Here is a 23545-nt window from a genome sequence, read left to right on the forward strand (position 1 = left end):
AAAGTACATAGGGAAAGGGAATGGTGGGGTTAAAGATATTAAAAAAATATAAAGGTGAGTTTTATGGTGGATTTGTGTGGGGTATGAATGACATTTTTTGTAAATATAGATTTTCAATAAGGATAGAAAGGTCTTTTACATGTCCAAATAAGGAAACCTGTAAAGTGGAGTTGAATGGACGGAAATAGAATACTTGTAAAGTGGGATTGAATAGAGGGAGTAAAAACTATTTCACCTAAACTAGGCCAAACAGCACCCAAGAGGAAAGGAGATTAACACGCCGCAATTCCCTCGATCCCTTATTATTCACTTACCCAACTCTCAATACTCACTATCTCACTCCCCTTATATCCCTACCTAAAAAATGAAACTCGCCGCTCTACCGCCACCATTGCCCAGACGCACATGCATCATTCGACTTCGTCGCGTCGCCCATCTATCTCCAGTATAATTGGTACCATTCGTTCCTGATTTCTTTTGAATTAGATAAAACAGCTGGGTAATCTGGAGTATTTGCTTATTTAGTTGCATTCCGGTCCTGTATGATGCTATTGTTGTTGTTTAAATCGATAAATATAACATTATTATTGCTGTGTTTGAAGTATTAAACAGATCTAAATTGATTAGATTTTATTATTAGGGTAGGTCCAAATTAGGGTTTCTTTTTATTCAATTCCACTGTAAGGTCTTGTGATTCAATTTCAGTGTAAAGTTGTATTCCGAAGAGATAAGAAAGTGAAAGCTCCAGTTGTAATTCCTGATAAAATGTTTCAAATTGAAGAACATCCTTTGCATGAATTTCACGCTCATGATGACGATGTCTTAGACTTGGCTAGGTCTCGTTCAAATGTGAATTGTTTTTTTCCAACTTGTAATTTATTGAATTTAATAAACCTTCTTTCATTTGCATTTCTATCAATAGATATCTTGAGTCTTAACTAGTTTTCTGACATGATGTTCAGTATCTCCTTTCATCATCCATGGATAAAACTGCCCTGTTGTGGCATACTGGATCGGATACATGTCTCAGTACCTTCCTTCACACTGATTATGGTGAATAGTGTTTGTAGTAGAAGTGCGACTTATATGAGTTGGTCTTACTAACCCAAATACTTATTTATTCCTCATTTGTGAGCCGGTCTCATGCATAAGACTGTTTCATCTAAGTTTTTGTGTATTCTTTCACACACTAAAGTTTCTAATTAAGTTGCTTTCTTGGGTGATACTGATAACAGTGACATGTGTCCAATTTAATCCCGTTGATGATCATTATTTTATAAGCAGCTCCATAGATGAAAAGGTCCGAATATGGGGAGTGTCAATGAATGGAGGGTCCTTGACTGGGCTGATATCAAAGATGTCTTCTCAGGCTAGTAATATACTAATATGTTTCAACTTCTGATATAATCCTAAATGTCTTCCCTTACAGCATGAAATTCTTCCAGAAATTAACATGTGTTTCCTTTTTACCTGCAGGGATTTGTTGTAGCTCCTCTCATGAGCATCTGTCAATTTTATGAGGCGAAAGGTATGTATTCCACCATCATAGAACTCAACTTTACTCACTATGGGCATATGTACAATAGAACCATGCTTATTGACCTTAATTGATTTTTATTCTCCTTCGAAGTTTTTTCCTATTTTGTATGGGCTTTATTTATGCTATTGTACTTGAGATGCAAAGTTTCTCGACTAGTCATTAAAGCAGCTTAATTCTTCTGCTTAATCATTCAAATAAAAGAATCTTTTGACTCATAGCATCTAATTTATTTATGCTGTTGAAACAGTCATTAGCATCTAATTTATTTATGCTTAATCTCGACTAGTCATTAGCGCTTTATCTATGCTGTTGTGCCGTATGTTTGGAGTGAGCCTGATGAAAAATGAATGGAAAAGTAGTTGACTTAACAACGCAAAAAACTGCCTGAAACTGAAAGCTAAGGCGACAGAAGTCGAATGGCTGAGGATCGTTAAATAACATTGGCCTCACAAAAAAAAAAAAAAAAAAAAAAAGGCAAGTACTCTTTATCAATCATAAATCTATGTGTGATTAATATAGTTGTTTTACCTGTTTAAATTGATCTAACAACCTTAAGGGTTATTTAGCAAGTTTTCATTGTAGTTAGATTAATGTGAATATTTAAGGAAGGAAAAGGTAAGCTAAAGTAATGCCCTTTTGATGTGAGATGGATTATAGCCTGTTTTTCTTGTTGAAAATGGAGTTCAAGATAATTTTTTGATGACATCAAGAAATAATGTGTTTACACTCAGATGATTTTGTGGATGTGGGGATTTGAATGTAATCCACGGGTTGAAAATCGTTTGGGGTCGCCACCAAATTTAAGGAAATTTGGGAACCATTTTGAAAAACGAGATTTGAGTTAAAAAGTTGAAAGTACGTGGTGGGAAGTTCGTTAATAAAACACCCACCCCCACCCGTTGCAATAACGGCCTCTACTTGGGACTATGATGGCAAATTGGACAAGACTACGATTGTTGTATGAGAGTGTAAAACACCATTTTAAACTATCATGTGATCTTGGTTTCTAATCGTTTAATGCATCTAATCTACTTTGTCCAAGTTATTTAGCATGTGAGGTTGGTTTGAACTATACTAACAAGCATTCATAAGCATGGCTTAGATGGGAGTGGCGGAGCCGTTGGGGAGATAAACTATTACAACCCAGACGATTCTCTTCGACTCGATTTGCAAACAAGTGAATTAAAGATATAACTCGATATAAATACAATTGCTAAAATATGACACTTGACACACGCTTGACACGCCTATCTAGGCATCTTGAAAAACGTGCCAATGATGAGGCCATGGCTCACATAGGACTTCGTCCTTGGCCTCATCATCGTTTTATGCACCCTTTTCGATTTAATTGATTAAATACTTCAATTTAACCAACTAAAACAAAGGTTTTGTAAAATCCTTTTGACTCAAAATAAAGGACTAACTTGACCCATATTTAAAGTACAAATTACATTACAACGATTAAATAACAATAACAATTGAAGTAAAACCGCAATAATTAAATAAAACCAAACAAACTGAACCAAAGTGGCACGAAGGCCGAGACAAATGGACACGGAGGCCGAGGCATCACACGGCCAAAACGGGTGGTCAATGTTGACTATTCTAGTCATCGCGTGTCATGAATCGGATGCTAAGCATGCGCGAATCAACTAGCGAGAAATCGTCATAAGATGAGATGAATTCATTTAAACTTTTAAAGAAATCCATTTAAAATCCTATGTCGGGTTTTGTATGACCTATGAATGTCTAATTCAATTAACATGTTTTCTACACATTGATTTGGCCAAGTTGTGATTTAACAACGATAAACGATACAAATAAACATACATTTATCATAAACCAAATGAAACAAATCTAACATGTGAACTAATCTTAACTATTTCATAATTAAAACTAGAACAAATCATTAAACATGTGAATTAAACTAATTACTTCGTAATTAAAATTTAAACAAATGCAAATCATGTGAGAACGAAATAAACTAACTAAAATTTCATTTTAATCAATTTAAAACATGTTATCGTCATACAATTAACAAATTATTTCGTTTTATAATTTAAACATGATTATTATTCTAACAAACATGTTATCGTCATAAATTGAAAACAAACATGATTAACATACTATTGTTCTAACAACAATTAAACCATCATTAACACCATAACTACGAAACATTAACTAATGAAAAAAAAATTAACAAACGATGCAAAAACGAAATAAAAAGGCCATAAGGCCGTGACAAACACGAAAGAGACGGAGAAGGAAAGAGACGGGATTCTGTGCACCCTCAACTTACATTTGGACACCACTTGGGATCCCGTATGCAAGTGTTGCTTAGAAGGCGCGTCTTCGACGATTGTAAAACGAATATCGAAACAATTTAACGAAATCAATTTCGAAAAACAAAAATAATTTCTCGCGTAAAAGGCACTTCGTGCAGCGATTTTTAAACGAAGATTGTGACTTCGTTTCTTACTCAAATTTAAATCCGAAAGATGTTCTGGAATCCTTATAATCCAAAGATTCAAACTTTAGGAAAAAACAGATGTAAAAATGGTTAAAGAACGACTTAAAACAAACGAGAACAGGTGTTGTCCAGAACGCGAGAGAACACGAATAAGAGAGCAAATCGATGCTCTAATGTTCGTCTAATCTCTGTGAACTTTGTACTTTGTTTCTGGACATTAGAGGAGTTTAGGGTTGCTTTTTTTACGTGAGAAAGGAAGGCAATTGCTAGGGTTTCGTGAGCTATAAAAACCGTGTTGTTTCGTCCCACTTTTAGGTGTTCATGTGTGGTGTATATAGAAAACGGGAATGGGGATGCTAGGGTTGGGTTATTTGTCTGCTGGCTTGTGGAAGGGGTGAGAGAGTTTGGTCAAAGTATGGAAGGTGGAGAGGATAATTCGGTTTTGGAAAGGATATGGAAGGAGATTATGTTTCGGTTTTGTGGAGATTGTTTGAGCTGGTTGGGATAGGCGAAATATCTTCTCTTACTTAGGAATAAGTAAGAGAAATGAGGGAAGGGAATGGTTGGGATGGGGGCTTGAAAAGGGACTCGGGAAGTCCCTGTTTTGAGCGTCAAAACAGGGCACGGGTGCGGGTTGTGGTTGCGGGTTTTGGTCTGGGTTTGGGTTGGAATAGATGTTGGGTTATTGGGCTAGGTGATGGTGTGGTTTAGGCTGGGTTGGGTGGTAGTTTGGGTGTCGGGTTTGGGCTCGAAAAACAGGGGAGGGGGTTGGTTGGGTGTCGGGTTTGGTGAAGAAAAAGTAAGGGGAAGGGTGGTGGTATGGGGGGTTCAAACCCGGGACCATGGGGATGGGTTTGCACCAAAGCAATGCCCTCAAAACTCGTGCTCAAAACAGATCAAAAATTGAGCTTAAAACTTTCTCAAAAAACCTCGTTTAAAACCGCTTTTAAATCTAATTTTTCAAATTAAATAAAGCGATAAAACACGAAACCGTCACATATATCATTTCAAATAAATGTAAAATAAAAACTTTGAAAAATAATTTATTTTTCGAATAAATTATAAGAGCTTTAAATTTTAAATAAACTCGAAAATATGAAAACCGATGAAATAAATTTCATTTATTTCGAAATAATTTAAATTTCATTTTAATTATAAAACCGTCAAATAACGCTTGTCCCACATCACAAAACGAAATCCGCTAATGAGCGATGTAAGTAAACATGTGTCCTAGCATCATTGGTTGTTTTCTCGGGATTTCTGTAAATTCCAATATCGACGGATACGGGTATCTACAGGTTTCATTTGTGTAGTTGTGTATATAATATGGTAATTGTGTAAATGACAATGTATCATAGCATCATCATGGAATCACTTGTGAGAATTATATTAACAAGTGTCTCTTGTATTGACTAACAAGTTGACTTTGTCAAAACAAACTAAATTTCTTGATAAATTTCTAAATAGATAGTCCTGTATTGTGTAAATAGATAGTCCTGGACTTGCTGACTTGCTTAGCCTCATTGTGTTGGAGACTTGGGAGTCAATGCTGACTTTCACGTGTTCTTTTTCTAAGTGTTGCGTTTTGGTAAAAACAGGTGTGTACTGTTGCTCTAGCTGCTGGATTTTGATAAATGAATACAAGACAAATATTTCCTTATCCTCTTTTACTATAAGAAAGGAAATAAACCCTTCTATTGAGACAGAAAACACATTTTAGACGGCAGGCAAGTAGAGTCGACTAGGAGTAGAATAAAATAGATAATCTTCTCTTTTTCCTCTCTAGTTTTAGAGTAAACAAAACACGTTTAAGACACTTTCACCCCAAACCTATTTGGCTAAGACGCACCTTTGAAATCAATAAAATTAGTCTTGGCGATCAAAGAGGGTAGCGCTAATTTAGTCTTCAGTTTCAGTAAGTGTGTTGTTGTTGTTCCCTTTATTCACTTGTTTCTAAACCATTATTTACTCCGCAAGTTTTATTCATATGGAGTTTAAAAGATATTAAACTATTCTTGGCTTCTTGCTTGACACTAGAAAGTCCCAAGGTTGTAATTATTGCTCTATTTGCTATCGCGCTCTGACATTTTTAAAAATCTCGTCGTATAGAATGACTATGCTCTTTGTTTAAGCGTTTGAACTAATCATCTGCCGTTCGCAAACTCACTTTCCTGACCATCTGTAGTTAATAGTTTGGTCTCACATCTAAAACCGTCTCAAAGGTGTTTATATTCATTTAAAGCTTTGCGATTCCATGTTGCTGATTTTAGTTCTGCTTTATTTTCTGCTCATACAGGTAGGATATGTGAACTCTTTGGCAATTGGTAAATAAGGAAGGTTTCTTGTTGCTGGGGTTGGCCAGGTGAGGCCTGCTTAATGCGTATGTCATTTGTAAAACCCAGTTGTTCGTGAAAGACTAGATGGGTCCCATATGTAAATGAATGTTTAGCTGCATTGTTGGTTGCCTAAATTCATGATGGCTTATAGTTTGCTGGCTTGGATAAATGTCACAGTATGAGTTGCCTATGGGATAAGACTATTAAGAAAACCGCTTATGTGATTAAGAGTCGTCTGTTCACCAAATATGTGAGTTTGGTTAAAGGTGTGTTTGGATGCATTTATCTGTCTCAGACCTGCTCCCTGATAAAAGATGTCAACTTGTTGCCACCAAACAAGCAAGCTTTTTCTGAATTTTAAGCAATTGAGTTTCCCATTTTTTTGTGCTCAGTATGCAAGTATTTTTTGTGTGGTCATTGTTTTTGCAGTTGACAAACACGACAATATGGAGCTTATTTACCATTATTTGTGTGTTGAATGCAGAATTACTAGTAGGTGTGTGGTTGGCTAAGATGGCTGAGATGGAGATGTTACTAGGCTTATGCTTGGCTGAGATAGTGTTGCTCCTAGGCATCTAGACTATTTAGTTAAAATTTTAAGTTTTAGATTGCATTTGTATTATTTTTAGAATCATGTATGTGTTTTATTTCTATTTGGTGTATGAATTTAGAATATATTACTAAAATCATTTAAGATTGTATTATGGAAGAATATATTTGAGATTTAAATTAAAATCATTTTGTTTTGAGTAATTTATGTAAAAGATTTTTTTTTTTTTTTTTTTTTTTTTATACTATTGTCGGCGTTTTTTTGAAAAAAAACGTCGCAAATAAGACTCTTATTTGCCGCAAATAACTTTGCTATTTGCGGCCCCCTCATTTGCTGCTACATCAAAAACGCCGCAAAAGGCCCCTTTTTTGGAGCCGCAAATAAATGTTATTGTACTAGTGTAGAATAGGGTATGCGCGTGTTGTGTTATGATTGAAGTTCAAATAGGTCAACCTTTGCCTGATAAGGTCAAATTTCTTGATGAGAATGGGAATTTGATTGTTATTGAGCTAGAATTTGAATGGAATCCTCTGGTTTGTGGAGTATGCAAAGGCATTGGCCATAGCTTAGAAGAAACAACCAGTGGCTCCAATTAAGGGGAAGCCAAGGAATAAGGTATGGAGGTCAAAACAAGGGGTTATTGTGCAACAGGATAAGGGTGCATCCACCTCTTCTGCTGCTAATGCACCGCCTGTTGTTACTCCTTTCACACCCCCTATTGAGATTCAACTAAAAACACCGGTGGTCTAGAACAAAGTAGGTTCTTATACTTTTGGACCAACCCTTGCCAGACCTATATTCAGACTGAGTAGGCAAGAACTAGCTGATGGAGGGTATACTGTCCATAGATTTGGCCAGCACACATTTCTAGAGTCTTTGAATTGTTCAACAACACCCAAGGTAGGCATTGGAGTAAGTGGTAGTGTTCCTCACCAAGTGGTGAGGAATGAATAGCCTTAGGTTTTGGAATGTTATGGGCTTAAACAATCCTACCCAACAAAGACATGTAATGTGGTTTATGCATATGAATTGGGCTCCTTGAGACAAAAATTAAAACTTTGTCTCTAAATAGTTTAAATGGTATTCTAGTTGATGGTTGGAGCATTACTAAAAATAACAGATGGCATAAGGGGGGTAGGATATGGATACTTTGGAACCCTAATGTTTTTCAGATAAACTTCATAGATTATTATGCTCAGTGCATCAACATAAGAGTGACTGAGAGGAGTTCTAACAGGAGATTTTGTCTGTCTATGGTGTATGCCTTTAATGATTTAAATGACAGACATTCTCTCTGGGAGTTGTTAATCAACTTTGCAGCTCATATTCATGAGCCATGGGTGGTGTGTGAGGACTTTAATTGTGTTTTATCTAATACTGAAAGGCTTGGAGGAGATAGTGGCCCTGTTTGGTAATTAGCTGATTGATATTAGCAGAAGCAGATTGGTCAAACAGATTATAAATGACAGATTGGATTAACAGGTTTGACTAGTATATTTCAATTAGCAGATTTAGTAGGAGTGTTTGGTAATTAGCAGATTTTGTTTAATAGATTGTTGTATCTATGTGTAGATTGTTGACGGATTCATATTTCACAATCTACTAATGTGAATATGCTGGGTAGAGCGCATATTGGAAAACAGTAGATTGAGCTCCAATCTACTATTTCAATATGCCATTTACCAAACACTCAAAATAGTAGATTGGTGTGTCAAACATGCTAAAAGCCTTGAATATGCTGAAAATTTCTCAATCCGCCGTTTACCAAACACCCCCAGTACAACTGCAGAGATTGATGAATTTCAACAATGTTTAGATAGGTGCAATCTGTTGGATAGTCCTGCCATGGGATCCTTTTTTACATGGATTAATAAACAGGATATATCCACCAGAGTATACAGTAGATTGGACATGGTGCTTATTAATGCTGAATGGAGTGTGGAGATGAATTATATGTGTGCTAATTTTCTTCCTGAGGGGATATTTGATCATACTCCTTGTCTAATCCAGAGTTCAAGCAAACAAGAGTGCTGTAGAAAACCTTTCAAATATTACAATATGTGGGGAAAATCATCAGTCTTCCTTGCAAATCTTATGGAGTGGTGGAATGATGATGTTCAGGGTACCAAGATGTGTAGAATTGTCAGAAAACTAAAGCATTTGAAACATCATCTGAAGAGATTTAATAAGGATCAATTTGATGATATTGAGAATTGTTCTGTAAGTGCAATGAAGAATTTGGAATTTATTTAGACTAAAATTGCTCTTAATCCTAGTGCTGTCTACTGGTTAACAAAGGAAAAACAGGCTCATGGGGAGGTTAAGGAGTTGCAGCAGGCATGTGCTTTGTTCCTGAGTCAGAAAGCTAAACTTGCTTGGTCTAGAGATGGGGATACCAATTCTAAGTTTTTTCATGGAGTGATTAAAAGTAGGTTTATAAGAAACTAGGTTTTCAGTATTAAAGATAAGGATGGTAAAGAGCATATGGATCCCAAAAGGATACAAGAGGCCTTCCTAGAATACTACAAATATTTGTTGGGGGAAGAGATTGCCACTGAAAGGTGAACCTGAGGATAATTCAGAGGGGCAAAGTGTGTGATACTCAGCACTGGGATCATCTTCTTACTCCTATTACCCATCAGGAGATTAAAGATGCTGTCTTTTCAATCTCTGATCACAAGGCACTAGGACCAGATGGATTTTCTAGCTCTTTCTTTAAGGACTCCTGGAGTGTTATTGGAAAAGACGTGTGTGAAGCAATTGTGGATGTGTTCAGAACTGAGAAGTTCCTTAAACAACTGAATTCTACAACTATAACTCTTATACCTAAATGCAAAATGCCTACTTCAGTCACTCATTTCAGGCGCATTGCTTGTTGCAATGTATTATGTAAATGTGTTTCTAAACTTATTTGCAACAGGTTAGCCAAAGTTTTATCTGACCTGATAAGTAAGAATGAAGGTGGTTTCATTAGAGGAAGGAGCAAAATAGAGAACATAATGGTGTATCAGGACTTAGTGAGATTATACAACAAACAGTCCTGCTATCCTAGATGTATGTTCAAGATGGATTTAAAGAAGGCTTATGACTCAGTAAGTTGGAAGTTTATGGGAGAAATTCTGGAAGCCTTTAATTTACCTGTCCAGTTTAAACACTTGGTGATGAAATGTATTACTAGTGCTGCTTTCAGCTTAGCAGTCAATGGAGAAACATTTGTTTTTTTCATGGCAAGAGGGGTTTAAGACAAGGAGATCCCGTGTCTCCTCTTTTATTCACTCTGTGCATGGAATACTTGAGCAGAATATTAGACTGTGCTACTGAGAAGCTGCCTTTTTATTACCATCCTTTGTGTAAATAAATTAAATTAACTCATCTAATGTCTGCAGATGATTTGATAATGTTCTGTAAAGGGGATGCTCAGTCAATGATTTTGCTGTTAAGGGCCTTTTCTGCTTTCTCTAATGCATCTAGTCTGAAGATGAATCCTCAAAAGTCATGCACATATTTTAATGGTGTAAGGAGTAAACTGAAAGAAGAAATTATCTTTGTGTTTGGGTTTATAGAAGGGACACTTCCTTTTAAATACTTAGGAGTTCCTATAACAGCTAGAAGGTTAAAAATTAAAGACTGTGCAGTCCTGATTGACAAGATTGTGGACAGAATCAAGAGTCTAGGTGCAAAGAAACTCTCCTTTGCAGGGAGATTGGTGTTAGTTAAATCAGTTTTAACAACAATGCATACATATTGGGCTTCTATGTTTGTCCTGCCTAAAGGAGTAATGCACAGAGTGGACTCAATTTGTAGGAATTATCTTTGGGAAGGAGGCACCGAGTTTCAAAGAGTACTTATGATAGCCTGGCAGAAGGTGTGTACCCCAAAGAGAGAAGGAGGACTTGGTTTGAAATGGAGTGTTCTTTGGAATGTTCCCAATATAGGCAAACTTGTGTGGGGGATGGCCACTAAACCAGATAAACTATGGGTGCAATGGATTCATCATGTTTATCTAAAAGGCAGACCTTGGCATGATTACACTCCCTCTTCTGAATCAAGCTGGCATTGAAGGAAGATGTGTCAAGTCAAGGATACTATTCAAGATGGTTTCATGAATGGTTACTGGGTTTTGGGTAATGGTGAGTATACCGTCAGTGGATGTTATAACTGGTTAAGGGAGAAAGTTCTTGAAGTTGAATGGTACAAGTCTATCTGGATCAGCATTGCAGCTCCTAAGCATTCCTTCATGGCCTGGTTAATTACAAATCAGGCCTTGAGATTGAAAGATAGATTGTATTGTTACAATGTGGTTCCTGATGATCTGTGTTACATCTGTGCTCTTAGTACTGAGAGCCATTTGCATCTTTTTCAGGAATGTTCTTATACTAAACAGGTGATGTAGCAAGTTCTCACAAGATTAGGTGCTAATTTGCGAGAATCATAACTGTTGAAACAGATTACTAGCAGAAGATGGAGCAAGGGGAGGAAGACTGTGACCAATGCTGCTGTCCTTGTAGTATGGTACATGGTATGGATGCAGCGTAATAGTGCTCGATTAACTCAGCAGGTTATGAAACCATCTGTGTTAGCTGGGCAAATTTTCGTTTCTCTCAAATGTAGAATTCAAGTTTGTAATACAAAGTCCTTCTCAATTAAAGATGGACTTTGGTTGTCTAAGGTGCAATGATGTAATTATGCACGAAAATTTAACCTTGAGTTTGTAAGTTGCTGATTATCAATGAGAATTGCTGACGTTTTAGCAAAAAAAAAAAAAAACGGGAGAAAGAAGGGGCGGACTCTCGCATGCGGATTATGGGGTGTGCTTGAGGAGTATTTATAGAGGAATGTGTGGTGTTGTGCATTTTGGGCGACGTGGCTATGCTGGCCACCCAAAGACGCGCGAGCATGTGAGCGATACAAGGGATGTCCTGTCCTTTACGCAAATTTGGAATTTGTGTTTTGTTCTATCCTAGGTTTTGTTAGGATATGTTTTGTGCTTTCTCACTAAGTATTCCGTGTATACTTAGTATGTGGGTGTTATGTGGGGTGGGTTTGTTGTGTTTGACTCGTTGTGGGAGTCGGGATTTGAATTTTGAGTCGGTTTTTGGTCCGTGTCGGTTTTGACTCTAGTTAGTGTCATTGCGACCCCGTCGTCGTGTATAAAACAATCCAGGTATTTTTGAAATGTTCTAAAATGTTTTTAATTTTCAAAACCGTTTTATGAGCTTTCCAACATGTAGTTATATAAACTGTCGATCAAACGTTGCGATTTCCGAAACATGTTGTAGTCCGATAATCATTGGGTGTTTGTTGGGGATTCCACATATACTGGGTATCTAAAGTAAGAGAAGCAAGTTAAAAGTGCTCCTCGACAAACTCAAACTCTACAATAATTATTAAAATACCAATTAATAACTTGCCATTAGAGAAGGGTTACGTTTTGCTAGCTCACTTGATCTTAATGTTGTTATTGCCTCGGATTGTGTTAATGCCGTTAATTCTATTTTAAAGAGAGACCCACCTTGCGGCCCTTATGCTAATATCATTCTCGAGTGTAGAGAACAATTGGAGGACTCACCGCATCTGAAGATGATTTTTGAGAAGAGATCGTCAAATAGAGTTGCGGACACAATCGCCAAATACTCCATAAAGGATGCCAGGTCTTGTAATGGGTTTTTTACTTGGGCGCATGCCCCTTTATTTGTAATAGACATTTGTACGTTGGAATTTTTTATGGCTAGTACGCCACTTCCCCCGACCCGCCCCCATGATGTACTCGAACCTTCCTTTTCCTCGTTACTCTTAAGTTCATTCCGCTAAAAAAAAAAAACTAGCTAATAGAAATACTATATTACACGACTTCTTTATATCTAAATGGGTTTGCGTTATAACTTAAATTCTTAAGACCCGACTTAGACCGTCTTATGCACCACATTGTCGGCTAACCATTATTAACTTAACCACGGGAATATAAAATTGTCTACGTGCATAACATGAACAAGGACCAGGACTAAGCACACCCATACCCAACTACATACATTTCACCCAAAAACACACATGAACACTTTGACGATCAACGCAAACACACGACTACTACTCTGATCTTGCAAGCTCGAAAACCGACAACAACCACGACCAACACCACACTCCTTATGACAACTGTTTTGGTAAAATTCTACCAATTAGGGTTAAAGCGGTCTTATTGTTAGGTCTGAATTACGATTATTTGTTTGTTGAATGATAGTTTGAATGCGTAACGTAAGTAAATAACACAAGCAATTTTGGTGACGCGGAAAACCCTATTTGGGAAACAACCGCGGGGGGAGACGGAATCCCACCAAAATTTTCACTATAATTCGAGGGGAAGTACAGTTCGGACGTTTATGCTTATGGAGGCTGGAGTATTAATCTCGTATTTTTTTGATGATCTTCCTTCTTTGTATTGAGGCTCCTTATATAGTGGAGCTTGCTCATCTAGGGTTTCTTGCTTTTCCTCCAAGTATCCCTAATTTTACACGGAATAGGACTTTCCTTCTCTAGATATGGTAAGTGATGGAGTTCCCATATACCTCTTCCACACGGATCCAAGACCCGTGCCTTCCGCCGCACGCTGATGCTGCCACCCTAGCTCCCTGATGCCCTGTGTCCCACACTGCTTCCGGACCGGCTACCCTGGATCAGCCCATATCCAGATTTTGGGCCTAACAGTTTGCCCCCAATTTTCCACGAAAGTCCAACCCTAATTATTTGAGCGGGAAATTGCAGTGTATCGTTGAGTGACTTCTCGCATACTCCTTTTCAATTCACATTTTCAAAACTTCAACCACCTCATCCTATTTAATCTCATCCGTCCCCCCCACCTTCTCTCTCATCAATCATTTCACTTCCTCAAAACCCTCAAACTTTCCGTCTCCCCAAACCCATTCTCTCAACGTCCTTTCACTGTCAGCGCCGCCTTCCTCCGTCTTTTCAGGTATTCTCACTTCTCTCTCCCCATTTATCATGGCCAAAACCCGATTTACATCATCTTCGTCCACTACCATTGACCTCATCGAGGACGACGACTTACCTTCGCAGGGAGTCCTCAAAAAACCGCATTCTTGTGAGTCCCACCTAACCCAAGAGGACATCCCTAGGATGAAAGCCCCGCTTGGCCTAGGCGATGATGTGGTGATCCACATCCCCAAACCTGGTCAGAAGGCAGACGCCTTTCGTGTGGGGTGGATCTGCCTGTATTCCTACCCTTTCGTCCTTGGCCTTAGATTCCCCTTTCCCCTGATGATCCAAGAGTTCATCCGCCTGAACTCCCTTCCCATGTCCCAAATCGCCCCTTATGCATGGAGGATCCTTCTGTCCACTTTCGCTTTGAACAATAGTCTGGACGCCGGGATTGGGTTGTCAGATCTGGCCCATAGGTTTGAGTGCCGGTCGTTAGGGAACAACCAATACACCTTCAGGGCCGTGGAGAAGACTGAAAACTTCCTTCAATCGGCGGCTAAAGGGAAAGATGATGGGTGGTACGAAGATTTCTTCTACGTCAGGTTTGACTCACTCCCCATCCACGCTGATTATCTGTTCGAGCACTGGGTTTTTACCAAGAGTTAGTGTATTTGCATGTCTATTTTTGATTGCCCCTGTCACTCACTATTCTTACTCTTTGATTTGATGCAAAACTCAAGAATCCTGAGAAATCTGAAGACGAAGAAATCTCTGTTGCCAAGCTCTTCTCTATCCCTGAAGACCGCAGACTGTTCCCCCTCCTGCTCTCTGGTTTAGACGACTCCGCCACTGAAGAAACCATGTCCTATGGTAAATGTTCTCTTCTGGCTTCCAAAAGCTTCCACATCCATTTGCCCTTTATTCTGACCTTTTGTGTCCTGGTACCTCCATAGGAAGTGCTAGACCCTCTGCTTCTAAGATCCTGATGCGTCTAGCCAGGAAAAGAACTGCTGACTCCTTTACCTCGCCTGCCTCTTCAAGAAAGAGATCCACCTCAAGACCTGCTCCAGAACCTATCGAGGTGACCCCGATATCACGTGCCCCTGGGTCCCCTGTCCATGCTGATGACCTACTGATGCGCCTTCCTGCTAACTTTGAGGATACTGAACGTGCCAATTATTGGCCTGTATTGGAGAGGCTCCTGACTCCGGCTTGCTCCAGAACATTTAATGAGACTGCCCCCCAGGAGATGATTGACCTGGCTGCTGAACACTGCTTCCTGGTGAGTCTACTTTCTACCGTCCTTTTTGTTTTCTTTTGCCCCTGTGCTTCTCTGATTAGAGGCTTTCTATATTGTAGGCTCTTCAATCGTCCCTCTACCTCCGCAAGATGCTGCAAAGGGCCAAGGTTGAGTGCCTGGCTTCTGTTGGGAAGAACAAGGAGCTCACAGCCACCTGTGCCAAACTGAGGGAGCAGCTTCACACGACCAAAAAGGAAAAGGAGGCAGCCAAAGATCAGCTTGCGAGGACGCAGGAGGCCAAATTCGTTCTGACTTATGGGCTGACAAAGCCAGAGGCTCATGCTGAAGAGATGGCAGAGCTGACCAGGAACGTGGGAGCCTACACTGCCTTTGAGGGAAGGATTGACTGCATCCGTGATTATATTGAGGGGAGGCACACATCTTGGAACTTGGAGGAGGAGCTGGCTGAGTTTGCCCGTGCCTTTCCCAATGGTATGGATCTGAGCGCCCTGTTCCCTCCTGACGCTGAGGCTGCTGATCCGGATCCTGATTTCACTGCCATGGATATCTCTGGGGCTATCTCTGGGACTAATGCTGTAGAGGAGATCCTGGCGGAGGAGATTGGTGATGGCGCTACTGTGACCCCAGAGGCGGTTCGGGTACCTGTAACAGAGAAGCAGATGGAACATGGGGAGCAGAGTACTGGTCAGGATGCAGCTATTGAGAGGATTGATCTCTCTTAAAATTTTTAGTTTAAATTATCTGGGGACTTGGCCCTGTGTGGCGCAAGTTTGTACTTATATTTCCAAACTCTTTTTATTTTGGTTTGTTTTGCGCCTGCTGGTATGCAGGCTTTGAAACTCTGATGGTGCCTGCTATAGGTAGCAAGCGCCTTAATTCGAAGTAGTGCTGGGCATAGCTTTTAGGCCCTCCTTTTGTTATACTTGCGTTTTTGCCATTGGTTTATGGAGTTTTGATTCCACATAGATATATCCAGGAGGCTGACCTGGCTCCAGGTGCACAACCCTTGCCCCTGGTGAGAGATATTTGATAAGATATTTTACCCATGACATAAAATATCTTATCACTAGGATTAGCTGATTAGAGCGTACCTTCATGGATTGTTTCTGACTAACAAGGAATGTTGCGTTCCTTGTGGTTCCACACGTTTGAAATTTTGTGCATGCACCTATGGCTCTACGTCATAGCTATGGATTTACTGAGATTAACGTCGAGGTATAGGTGGTCTTAGCATGCCGTACCGTGCGCACTACCTCGGCGTATGCTCCCCATGTGGCTTGACTTAGTAAACGTCTCACAGCCTCACATGGCAGGGGCTGGACCCTTAAAGTGTTCCTCATCTAACAAGCAACCAACATTAGTATCAAAGCCTTTCCTCGTAGAAGCATAATGATCTCCAAAGTAGTGCAAATTACCTGGTGTTATCTCATGGTGTTCCATGGCAACAGCTGGATCCAGGAAGCCACAGCCTGGACTACTTGGTTTAAAAACGACTCCATTGGCTCAAAAAATGAAAAGTAGGGAAAATAAGTAAAAGTAAAAAAGTTTTCTAAAAAATAAAACACACCAGTACCTAAAGCATAAACTAACCCCCACCTTTTTTTTTTGCTTCACGGACTTTTGAAAGGTCCTTTATACACTAAAGTTTTGGCACTTTGTCAGACAAAGTACCGTTTTAAGTGACGAATGTTCCAGGGTTTATCCAGGATTTGACCATGCATGGTCATCAACCTATACGCCCCATTCTTGACAATTCTCTCAACCTGATATGGTCCTTCCCATTTGTAGGCGAACTTGTCTGCTTTGTGGTTCTTGGTATTTTCAAATACCCTTCTGAGTACAAGGTCCCCTACTACGAGGGTCCTGATTTTGACATTCTTGTTATACGTCTTGGCTACAGATTGTTTATATGACGCCATACGTATGTAAGCGCTTTCTCTCAGCTCATCAACTGTATCCAGGCTACTAGCCATTTCAGCTTGGTTCTGCTCTGCTGTTTGACAGCCATATCTATGTGTGGGTACCAGAACTTCTGAGGGTATTACTGCCTCTGCTCCGTATACGAGGTTGAATGGAGTTTAGCCTGTTGCCACCTTTGCTGTTGTCTTATCTGCCCAGAGTACTAATGGTAGCTCATCTGCCCACTTTCCTCCCAATTCCTCTAGCCGTTTTCTGAGATTCTCCACAATGATCTTATTACTGGACTCGGCTTGGCCGTTAGTCTGTGGATATCTGGGGGCTGACTTTCTCAGTGTTATGTTCCAGCGTGAACAGAAGCCCTCGGTGTTATCTGATATGAACTGGGATCCATTGTCACATATGATCCCGGATGGTATCCCAAATCTGCTTATGATGTTGCGTTTGATAAAAGAGATCACCTGCCGCTCTTTTACCTCTGTCATTGCCTCTGCTTCAATCAACTTTGAAAAGTAATCAGTCATGACTAGCATATACACTCTGTTTCCTGGAGCCCTGGGCAGCTTACCCACTATGTCCATGCCCCACATCATGAATGGCCATGAAGAGATAATTGGATGCATTGGTTCCGCCGGCCGATGGATTGCTGGAGCCGCCTTTTGACATGATTCACAGCGTTTGGCATGATTAACGTCATCTGTGCGCATGGTGGGCCAGAAATACCTCTGTCTCAATATTTTGTTAGACAAACTTCGTCCTCCAACGTGGTTCCCGCACTCTCCGCCGTGTACATCGTGCAACACCGTTTTTGCCTCCTTTCTGCTCAAGCACCTGAGGCATGGTCCTGCCAACGATTTTCTAAAGAGAATGTTATCGATCAAGATATACCTGAAGGTCTTTATCCTGAAACTTTGTGCTTCCTTTCTGTCCTCGGGGAGCGTCCTATCCTTTAGCCAATTTACGTACGGTACTCTCCAATCTGGATTCTACTGTCCTTCACTGGAAACCAAGGTCCTGGCCTCCTGCGTATACTGCACGTGTGCTGCTTCCTTCAACGGATTCTGGTCTGGCTCCTTCTGAATGGCTGGGGTCAATACGTGAGTGATAGGTATATTTGACAGTTCTGTGGGCTGGAAGGTGGCCCCTAACGTGGCCAGGGCGTCTGCCTCCACGTTCTGATCTCGCGGCACCTGAGTTATTTTGAACGACCTAAACTTTGACTTTTGCTCTGTGGCTATCTTCAGGTAGGCTATCATATTTGAATCACGTGCCACGTATTCATTATTTACATGATTCACCACAAGTAAGGAATCGCTATACACCCTCAGGTTCCTCACCTTAAGCCCCGACGCCATCTGCATCCCAAGTATAAGGGCTTCATACTCGGCTTCATTGTTGGTTGCCTTGAACTCACACCTAACAGCTTGTACTATCATATCACCTTTAGGTGATCGGAGGACCAAACCTACACTAGCCCCTCTTGCATTTGAGGCTCCGTCAATGTATAAGGTCCATATTCCGCTATCCTGATTTCACACTATTGTCAGCATTCCTTTTTCTGCCTCCCCACGGGTAGCAGGGCAGAAGTCAGAGACGAAATCTGCTAAGGCTTGGGATTTTATCGCCTCGGGTTCGAACTGCAAGTCATACCCACTAAGATGCACTGACCATTTAGTCATTCTGCCCGAAAGTTCGGGCTTCCTCATAATAGTTTTTAGCGGGTAGTTGGTTATTACGTGGATGGTGTGAGATTCAAAGTACGACCGCAGTTTATAGGAAGCAGTAACCAAAGCCAATGCTAGTTCTTCGAAGGAAGTGTACCTGGTCTCTGCAGGAAGCAGAGACTTGCTGATATAATACACAGGATGCGGTACTCCTTCTTGTTCTTTGACCAAGACCGCACTTACAGCTGCTTCCGTAACTAATAGGTACAGGAATAGTGGCTCCTCTTGCTCCGGCTTCGCGAGTAATGGTGGCATGCTTAGATAGGTTTTAAGTTCCGTGAATGCCTTTTCGTGGTCCTTGGTCCATTCGAATTTCTGACTCTTTCTCAATATATCGTAGAACAGCTTGCATCTATCCGAAGCTCGTGAGATGAATCTGTTTAGGGCCGCCACTTTTCCTGCCAGTCTTTGCACATCTTTTGGTTTCTGTTGTGATTCCAGTTGGAGTATTGCTTTAATTTGCTCCTTGCTTGCTTCAATTCCTCTCTGGGTCACCATGTATCCTAAGAATTTTCCCGAGGATACTCCAAATGAACACTTGGACGGGTTAAGCTTCATTTTAAACTCCCTTAATGTCTGGAAGGTGTCCGCCAAGTGTTCCATATGCATTCCTGCTTTTTTGGACTTCACCACCATATTATCTATGTATACTTCTATTGTCTTTCCTATTTGCTGCTTGAACATTTTATTTACCAACCGTTGATAAGTGGACCCGACGTTCTTTAGGCCAAAGGGCATGACATTGTAACAATATATGCCTCTTTCTGACATGAATGCTGTTTTTTCTTGATCTTGTGGATGCATCTTGATCTGATTGTAACCGCTCCAGGCGTCGAGGAAAGTAAGTATCTCGTGTCCAGTAGTGGCGTCCACCATTGCATCGATATGTGGTAGTGCAAAGAGGTCCTTGGGGCAAGCTTTGTTTAAATCTGTGAAATCTACACATACCCTCCATTTCCAGTTTTTCTTGGGCACTACTACCACATTAGAAATCCATTCAGGGTAGCTAACTTCTCTGATTTTACCTGCTGCCAAGAGACTGTCTACCTCTTTGTTGATGACCTCGTTTCGTTCTGCCGCGAATTTTCTTCTTTTCTGCTGTACCGGGGTGCAGCCTGGGTTCACGCTTAACTTATGTGAAATAACGGATGGGTCTATACCAATCATATCATCGTGGGACCAAGCAAAATAGTCCATGTTCGCTTTTAGAAACTGAGTCAGCTGATCGCGTAGCTCCTCACTGCAGGTTGCTTCAATTAGCACTGTTCTGTCCGGCTGCGCCTCGTCCAGGTGGACCTAGTCTAGTTCCTCTGAGGGTGGTTCCTTGTATTCTTTCGAGGCGCCCCGGTCCTGTAATTGCTATGAGGGGAGCCTGGTTGTAGCTTTCAGGGCTTGAGCATAGAAATTCCTGGACTCCTCTTGATCCCCCTTCACTGTGACGGTGTCCCATGGTGTTGGGAACTTGAGACTACGTTGAGGGAACTGCCTTCATCTGATGCAGCCATGGTCTCCCTAGTATTACGTTGTAAGTAGTTGGGCCCTCAATGACTAGGTACCTCACCAGTTTGTTAACTCCTTCAATATACGTTGGAATGGTTATCTCACCTACCGAATGTGCTGTCTCGCCACTGAATCCCACCAAGGGTACATACTTCTTTATCAGATTCTCTTTATCGAAACCCATGATTTTGAGAGTTTCCAGCATAATGAGGTTCACAGTGTTGGAGCTGGTGTCCTCCACAAATTAGTGTGATAACATTTGTAAATCTCTTACAGGTTCACAAGGGTATACTTCGTATATTTAATCAGTTGATTAACGTTTACCTAATAACGGTTGGTTTGCTAGAAAGTTTGACGTTATTATCATACAGATGGCGGTGATCAACTGGTCCCTAAAGGTCACACCTATAGGACGTATTTGAGAAATGTGGTTATAGAAATATAATTACATTGATGCCCAAAATGACTATAAAGTTAGTCAATGTGTTGATGAGATAATTATTTAATGAAAATTAAATAATATTAAGTTGAGACGAATTAACTGTCAATTCGTAAATTAAATATAATAAGTTATATTTAATTAAATATATATAAGGTTAGTTTGAAAGAATTAATCTGTTAATTCGTAATTAAATATAATCAGTTGTATTTAATATCAACAAGTTGAATGTGTTATAGTGGTAATAGTGAGGGTACACAAGCCAAGAGGTCATGGGTTCGATCCTCACTAGATGACAATTTAACACACTTTATATATTTTTGGAAAGACCAAAAATAAGGAAATTTAATTCCTTATTTTCGGATCACATTGGCCGAAATTAGGAGATGTAAATCTTTCCTAATTGATTTCGGATTTCGGTCTATATAAAAAGAAAGGTGGAGAATTATTTCGAACCTAATTCTTTTTCTGACCTAGCCTCCTCTTTCTCATCACAAAAAAAAAACACAAAGACAATAAAATTTTCTGAGAAAATTTTAGATTGATTTCTAGCATAATCAAAGGGTATATCTTAGATCGTCTTGGGTGCAACTAATAGGTGAATATCAATTTTGATATTGTTCTTAGGCCAATTTTGCAAGGACCCGAGGTTAATTCTAAATCTTTTTACTCATGCTTATGTATTTTATTTTAAGACCATAGATCATCTTTATTTGTAACACCCCGATTTATGAAGGAGCCTTTAGCAAGACATTCCCTAATAAACCGAACTGTTACCATCTCGGTTTCCCGAGGTAGTGAATAACAAATTAAACTCCAAGGCGAATTATATAATTTCTTTAACTTAATTTTTACAAAACCTCTTTTACATCCAATTACAAAGAACTAACATAAACGAAAGTGAAAGTCTTCTAAATGATGATCTAGCTACTAAGTCTTCTGATCCAGTGTCTCACGCCCATCAAGCTCCCATCCCATCTAATAAACCTGTCAAGTCTGCTCCCCAATATTTGGATCATCACAGGTGTTCACGAATACACAGGGTCAACCACGAGGTTGAGTAGGGAATACAATAAAACAACAAAATATGATATGCATGCTCCTCCGTCACCTCCACCTCCATCTCAACTCATATCTCATAACCCGTACAACCCAGCCATACCGATCCCCGGTAGACTATATATCGACCGTAGCCGATCCGCCCGACTCGCGGTTGAGGACACCAGGGCAAGTCCCGCAGAACCCGCCCGGGCCTTATCACAACATCATCATCACCACACCACATCACCACAACATCCTCCATCTCCAATGCATATGAATGCTCAAGAAATTAATGCAACACAATATGTATATCATTGAACGGTAAATCATAGAATCATCTTGGTTACCGAATGTTGTGATAAAATACTCAATACGATCAATTCAATCAAGCACATTCCAGGATATGAATCATAACATGAATCAACAACCACGAATCCAGTCAACGTTCACAGTTTGGTCATATGAAACACAAACAAGTCAACACAATTCAACAACAACGATAATAAGTCAAGTGTATTTCCCTACCTTTTCGCAATCCAAGCACACAAGCAATCAATTATGATCCTTCACATATCCATCACCTACATAACATAATTATGTATAATTACCACCTACTCAATCAAATAATCATGCACATAACCTAGACTCATCATAACTTAATAGGAATATCAACTTAAAGAACAAACACGATTTTTCCTGATTTTCCAGCACATGACAGACTCGGAATAAAATACATAACTAATTCCAGAAAAATCAAATTGATACAAGGCCAATTGGATTGGAACCCCATGAGTCTTAGCTACAAATTATATCTGACATGTTTTTCTCAAATTCCAAACTTATCAAGGGTTTTCAGACTGATTTCCAAACACTGACAGAAACCGTCGCATAAAAAGTATTGATTCATAAAACGAGTTTAAAACATTATTTTGCAGTAATTCCAAATCCTATTATCATCTAGACTATACAAAGATGATGTATGAAGAAGCCTCATAACTGAATCGACATAAAAATTAGGGTTTCAAATCATTTTCCACAACCAAATCAGATTCGCGGACTTTTCAGCGACATGTTCATAAATAAATCACCTAGGACAAACCATAAAGAATTTGACTACGAGATTTTATATGCATAAACTAGACATCAAATAAACAGGACTCTCTTTTCAAACTTTTTGAAGACGAACACTTTAAAACAGTATAAACAATGGAATGAAATCGACTTACAAACAGGGAAATCGAATTAGGTTGGAATCGATGAGAAATCTTCAATCAAATGAAAGGCTCGACAATTCTTCTTCCTCTCCCTTTCTCTAGGTTTAGAAATGGTTTTATGAATGATAAAAATGAAAAGAGGGGAGAGGGAGAGCGGCTCTTAGATTAGGTTTAGGGTAAATGGTGGTTACATGTTCCGGGTAAGGCAAATGGGTTAAACGGGTATGGTCGTTGGGTAAATGTAGATGGCTAAATGGGTGATACGATTCTTGACCCAAAAGACAAAATGTGATGTAGCCCGACTCAACATATACGATATAAACCCGACTTAATAACATTCACGATATTACGATGCAACCAATATAAAATGTATAATAACTAGTATATAATAATATCCGTTTAATCGATTATATAAAATACGGGGTATTACAGTCTTCCCCCCTTAAAATGAACTTCGTCCCGAAGTTCGCCACCCCGTAATGATAACCAAACATCCACAAGCATAAGACAAACACAAGTAGTACAAATACCTAAGCTCTAAAACGCGAAGTGTTATATTCTATCCCCCTTAAGAAACTTTGTCCCCAAAGTTGAACATACGACATAAGTATGTGGCACTTAAA

The 23545-nt window shown here is 39.7% G+C and overlaps 3 protein-coding genes across 6 annotated transcripts; all 3 read left to right on the plus strand.

Annotated features, from left to right (window-relative positions):
• Window positions 1-286: 286 nt before the first annotated feature.
• Window positions 287-12574, plus strand: LOC141634309 (putative WD repeat-containing protein C18H10.05). Of its 4 annotated transcripts, none has more exons than XR_012539035.1 (5): window positions 287-454; window positions 1285-1369; window positions 1477-1528; window positions 6307-6372; window positions 6776-7099. XR_012539035.1 is itself a non-coding variant. In XM_074446535.1 (5 exons), exons 1-4 carry the CDS (start codon window positions 406-408, stop codon window positions 6336-6338), a joined length of 267 nt encoding a protein of 88 aa, XP_074302636.1. In that variant the 5' UTR covers window positions 287-405; the 3' UTR covers window positions 6339-6372; window positions 12446-12574. The 4 variants fall into 4 exon arrangements, 3 of the variants coding, with proteins under 3 accessions (XP_074302636.1, XP_074302634.1, XP_074302635.1); XM_074446535.1 differs by lacking the exon at window positions 6776-7099 and adding an exon at window positions 12446-12574 and having other exon boundaries at window positions 1236-1369; XM_074446533.1 differs by having other exon boundaries at window positions 288-454; window positions 1236-1369.
• On the plus strand, window positions 7325-10138 carry LOC141630457 (uncharacterized). Its single transcript, XM_074443274.1, has 5 exons — window positions 7325-7429; window positions 8069-8307; window positions 8717-9116; window positions 9195-9314; window positions 9539-10138. Exons 1-5 carry the CDS (start codon window positions 7325-7327, stop codon window positions 10136-10138), a joined length of 1464 nt encoding a protein of 487 aa, XP_074299375.1.
• Window positions 10963-11574, plus strand: LOC141630458 (uncharacterized). The gene is made up of 2 exons (XM_074443275.1): window positions 10963-11280; window positions 11344-11574. The coding sequence occupies exons 1-2, from the start codon at window positions 10963-10965 to the stop codon at window positions 11572-11574; spliced, it is 549 nt and encodes a 182-aa protein (XP_074299376.1).
• Window positions 12575-23545: the final 10971 nt, after the last annotated feature.

Source organism: Silene latifolia, chromosome Y (assembly GCF_048544455.1).
Source record: "Silene latifolia isolate original U9 population chromosome Y, ASM4854445v1, whole genome shotgun sequence".
Lineage (NCBI taxonomy): Eukaryota > Viridiplantae > Streptophyta > Magnoliopsida > Caryophyllales > Caryophyllaceae > Silene > Silene latifolia.

Bases quoted from the DNA above. Each gene is read 5' to 3' on its own strand.
- LOC141634309 (XM_074446535.1), top strand. From the start codon at position 406: ATGCATCATTCGACTTCGTCGCGTCGCCCATCTATCTCCAGTATAATT. The intron at 455-1,235 runs GTACCATTCGTT...TACTGATAACAG, and splicing joins ATCTATCTCCAGTATAATTG to TGACATGTGTCCAATTTAAT. The intron at 1,529-6,306 runs GTATGTATTCCA...CTGCTCATACAG, and splicing joins TCAATTTTATGAGGCGAAAG to GTAGGATATGTGAACTCTTT.
- LOC141630457 (XM_074443274.1), top strand. From the start codon at position 7,325: ATGATTGAAGTTCAAATAGGTCAACCTTTGCCTGATAAGGTCAAATTT. The intron at 9,117-9,194 runs GTAAGTGCAATG...TGGTTAACAAAG, and splicing joins ATGATATTGAGAATTGTTCT to GAAAAACAGGCTCATGGGGA. The intron at 9,315-9,538 runs GTGATTAAAAGT...ATTACCCATCAG, and splicing joins ATTCTAAGTTTTTTCATGGA to GAGATTAAAGATGCTGTCTT.
- LOC141630458 (XM_074443275.1), top strand. From the start codon at position 10,963: ATGTGTCAAGTCAAGGATACTATTCAAGATGGTTTCATGAATGGTTAC. The intron at 11,281-11,343 runs GTGATGTAGCAA...CTGTTGAAACAG, and splicing joins AATGTTCTTATACTAAACAG to ATTACTAGCAGAAGATGGAG.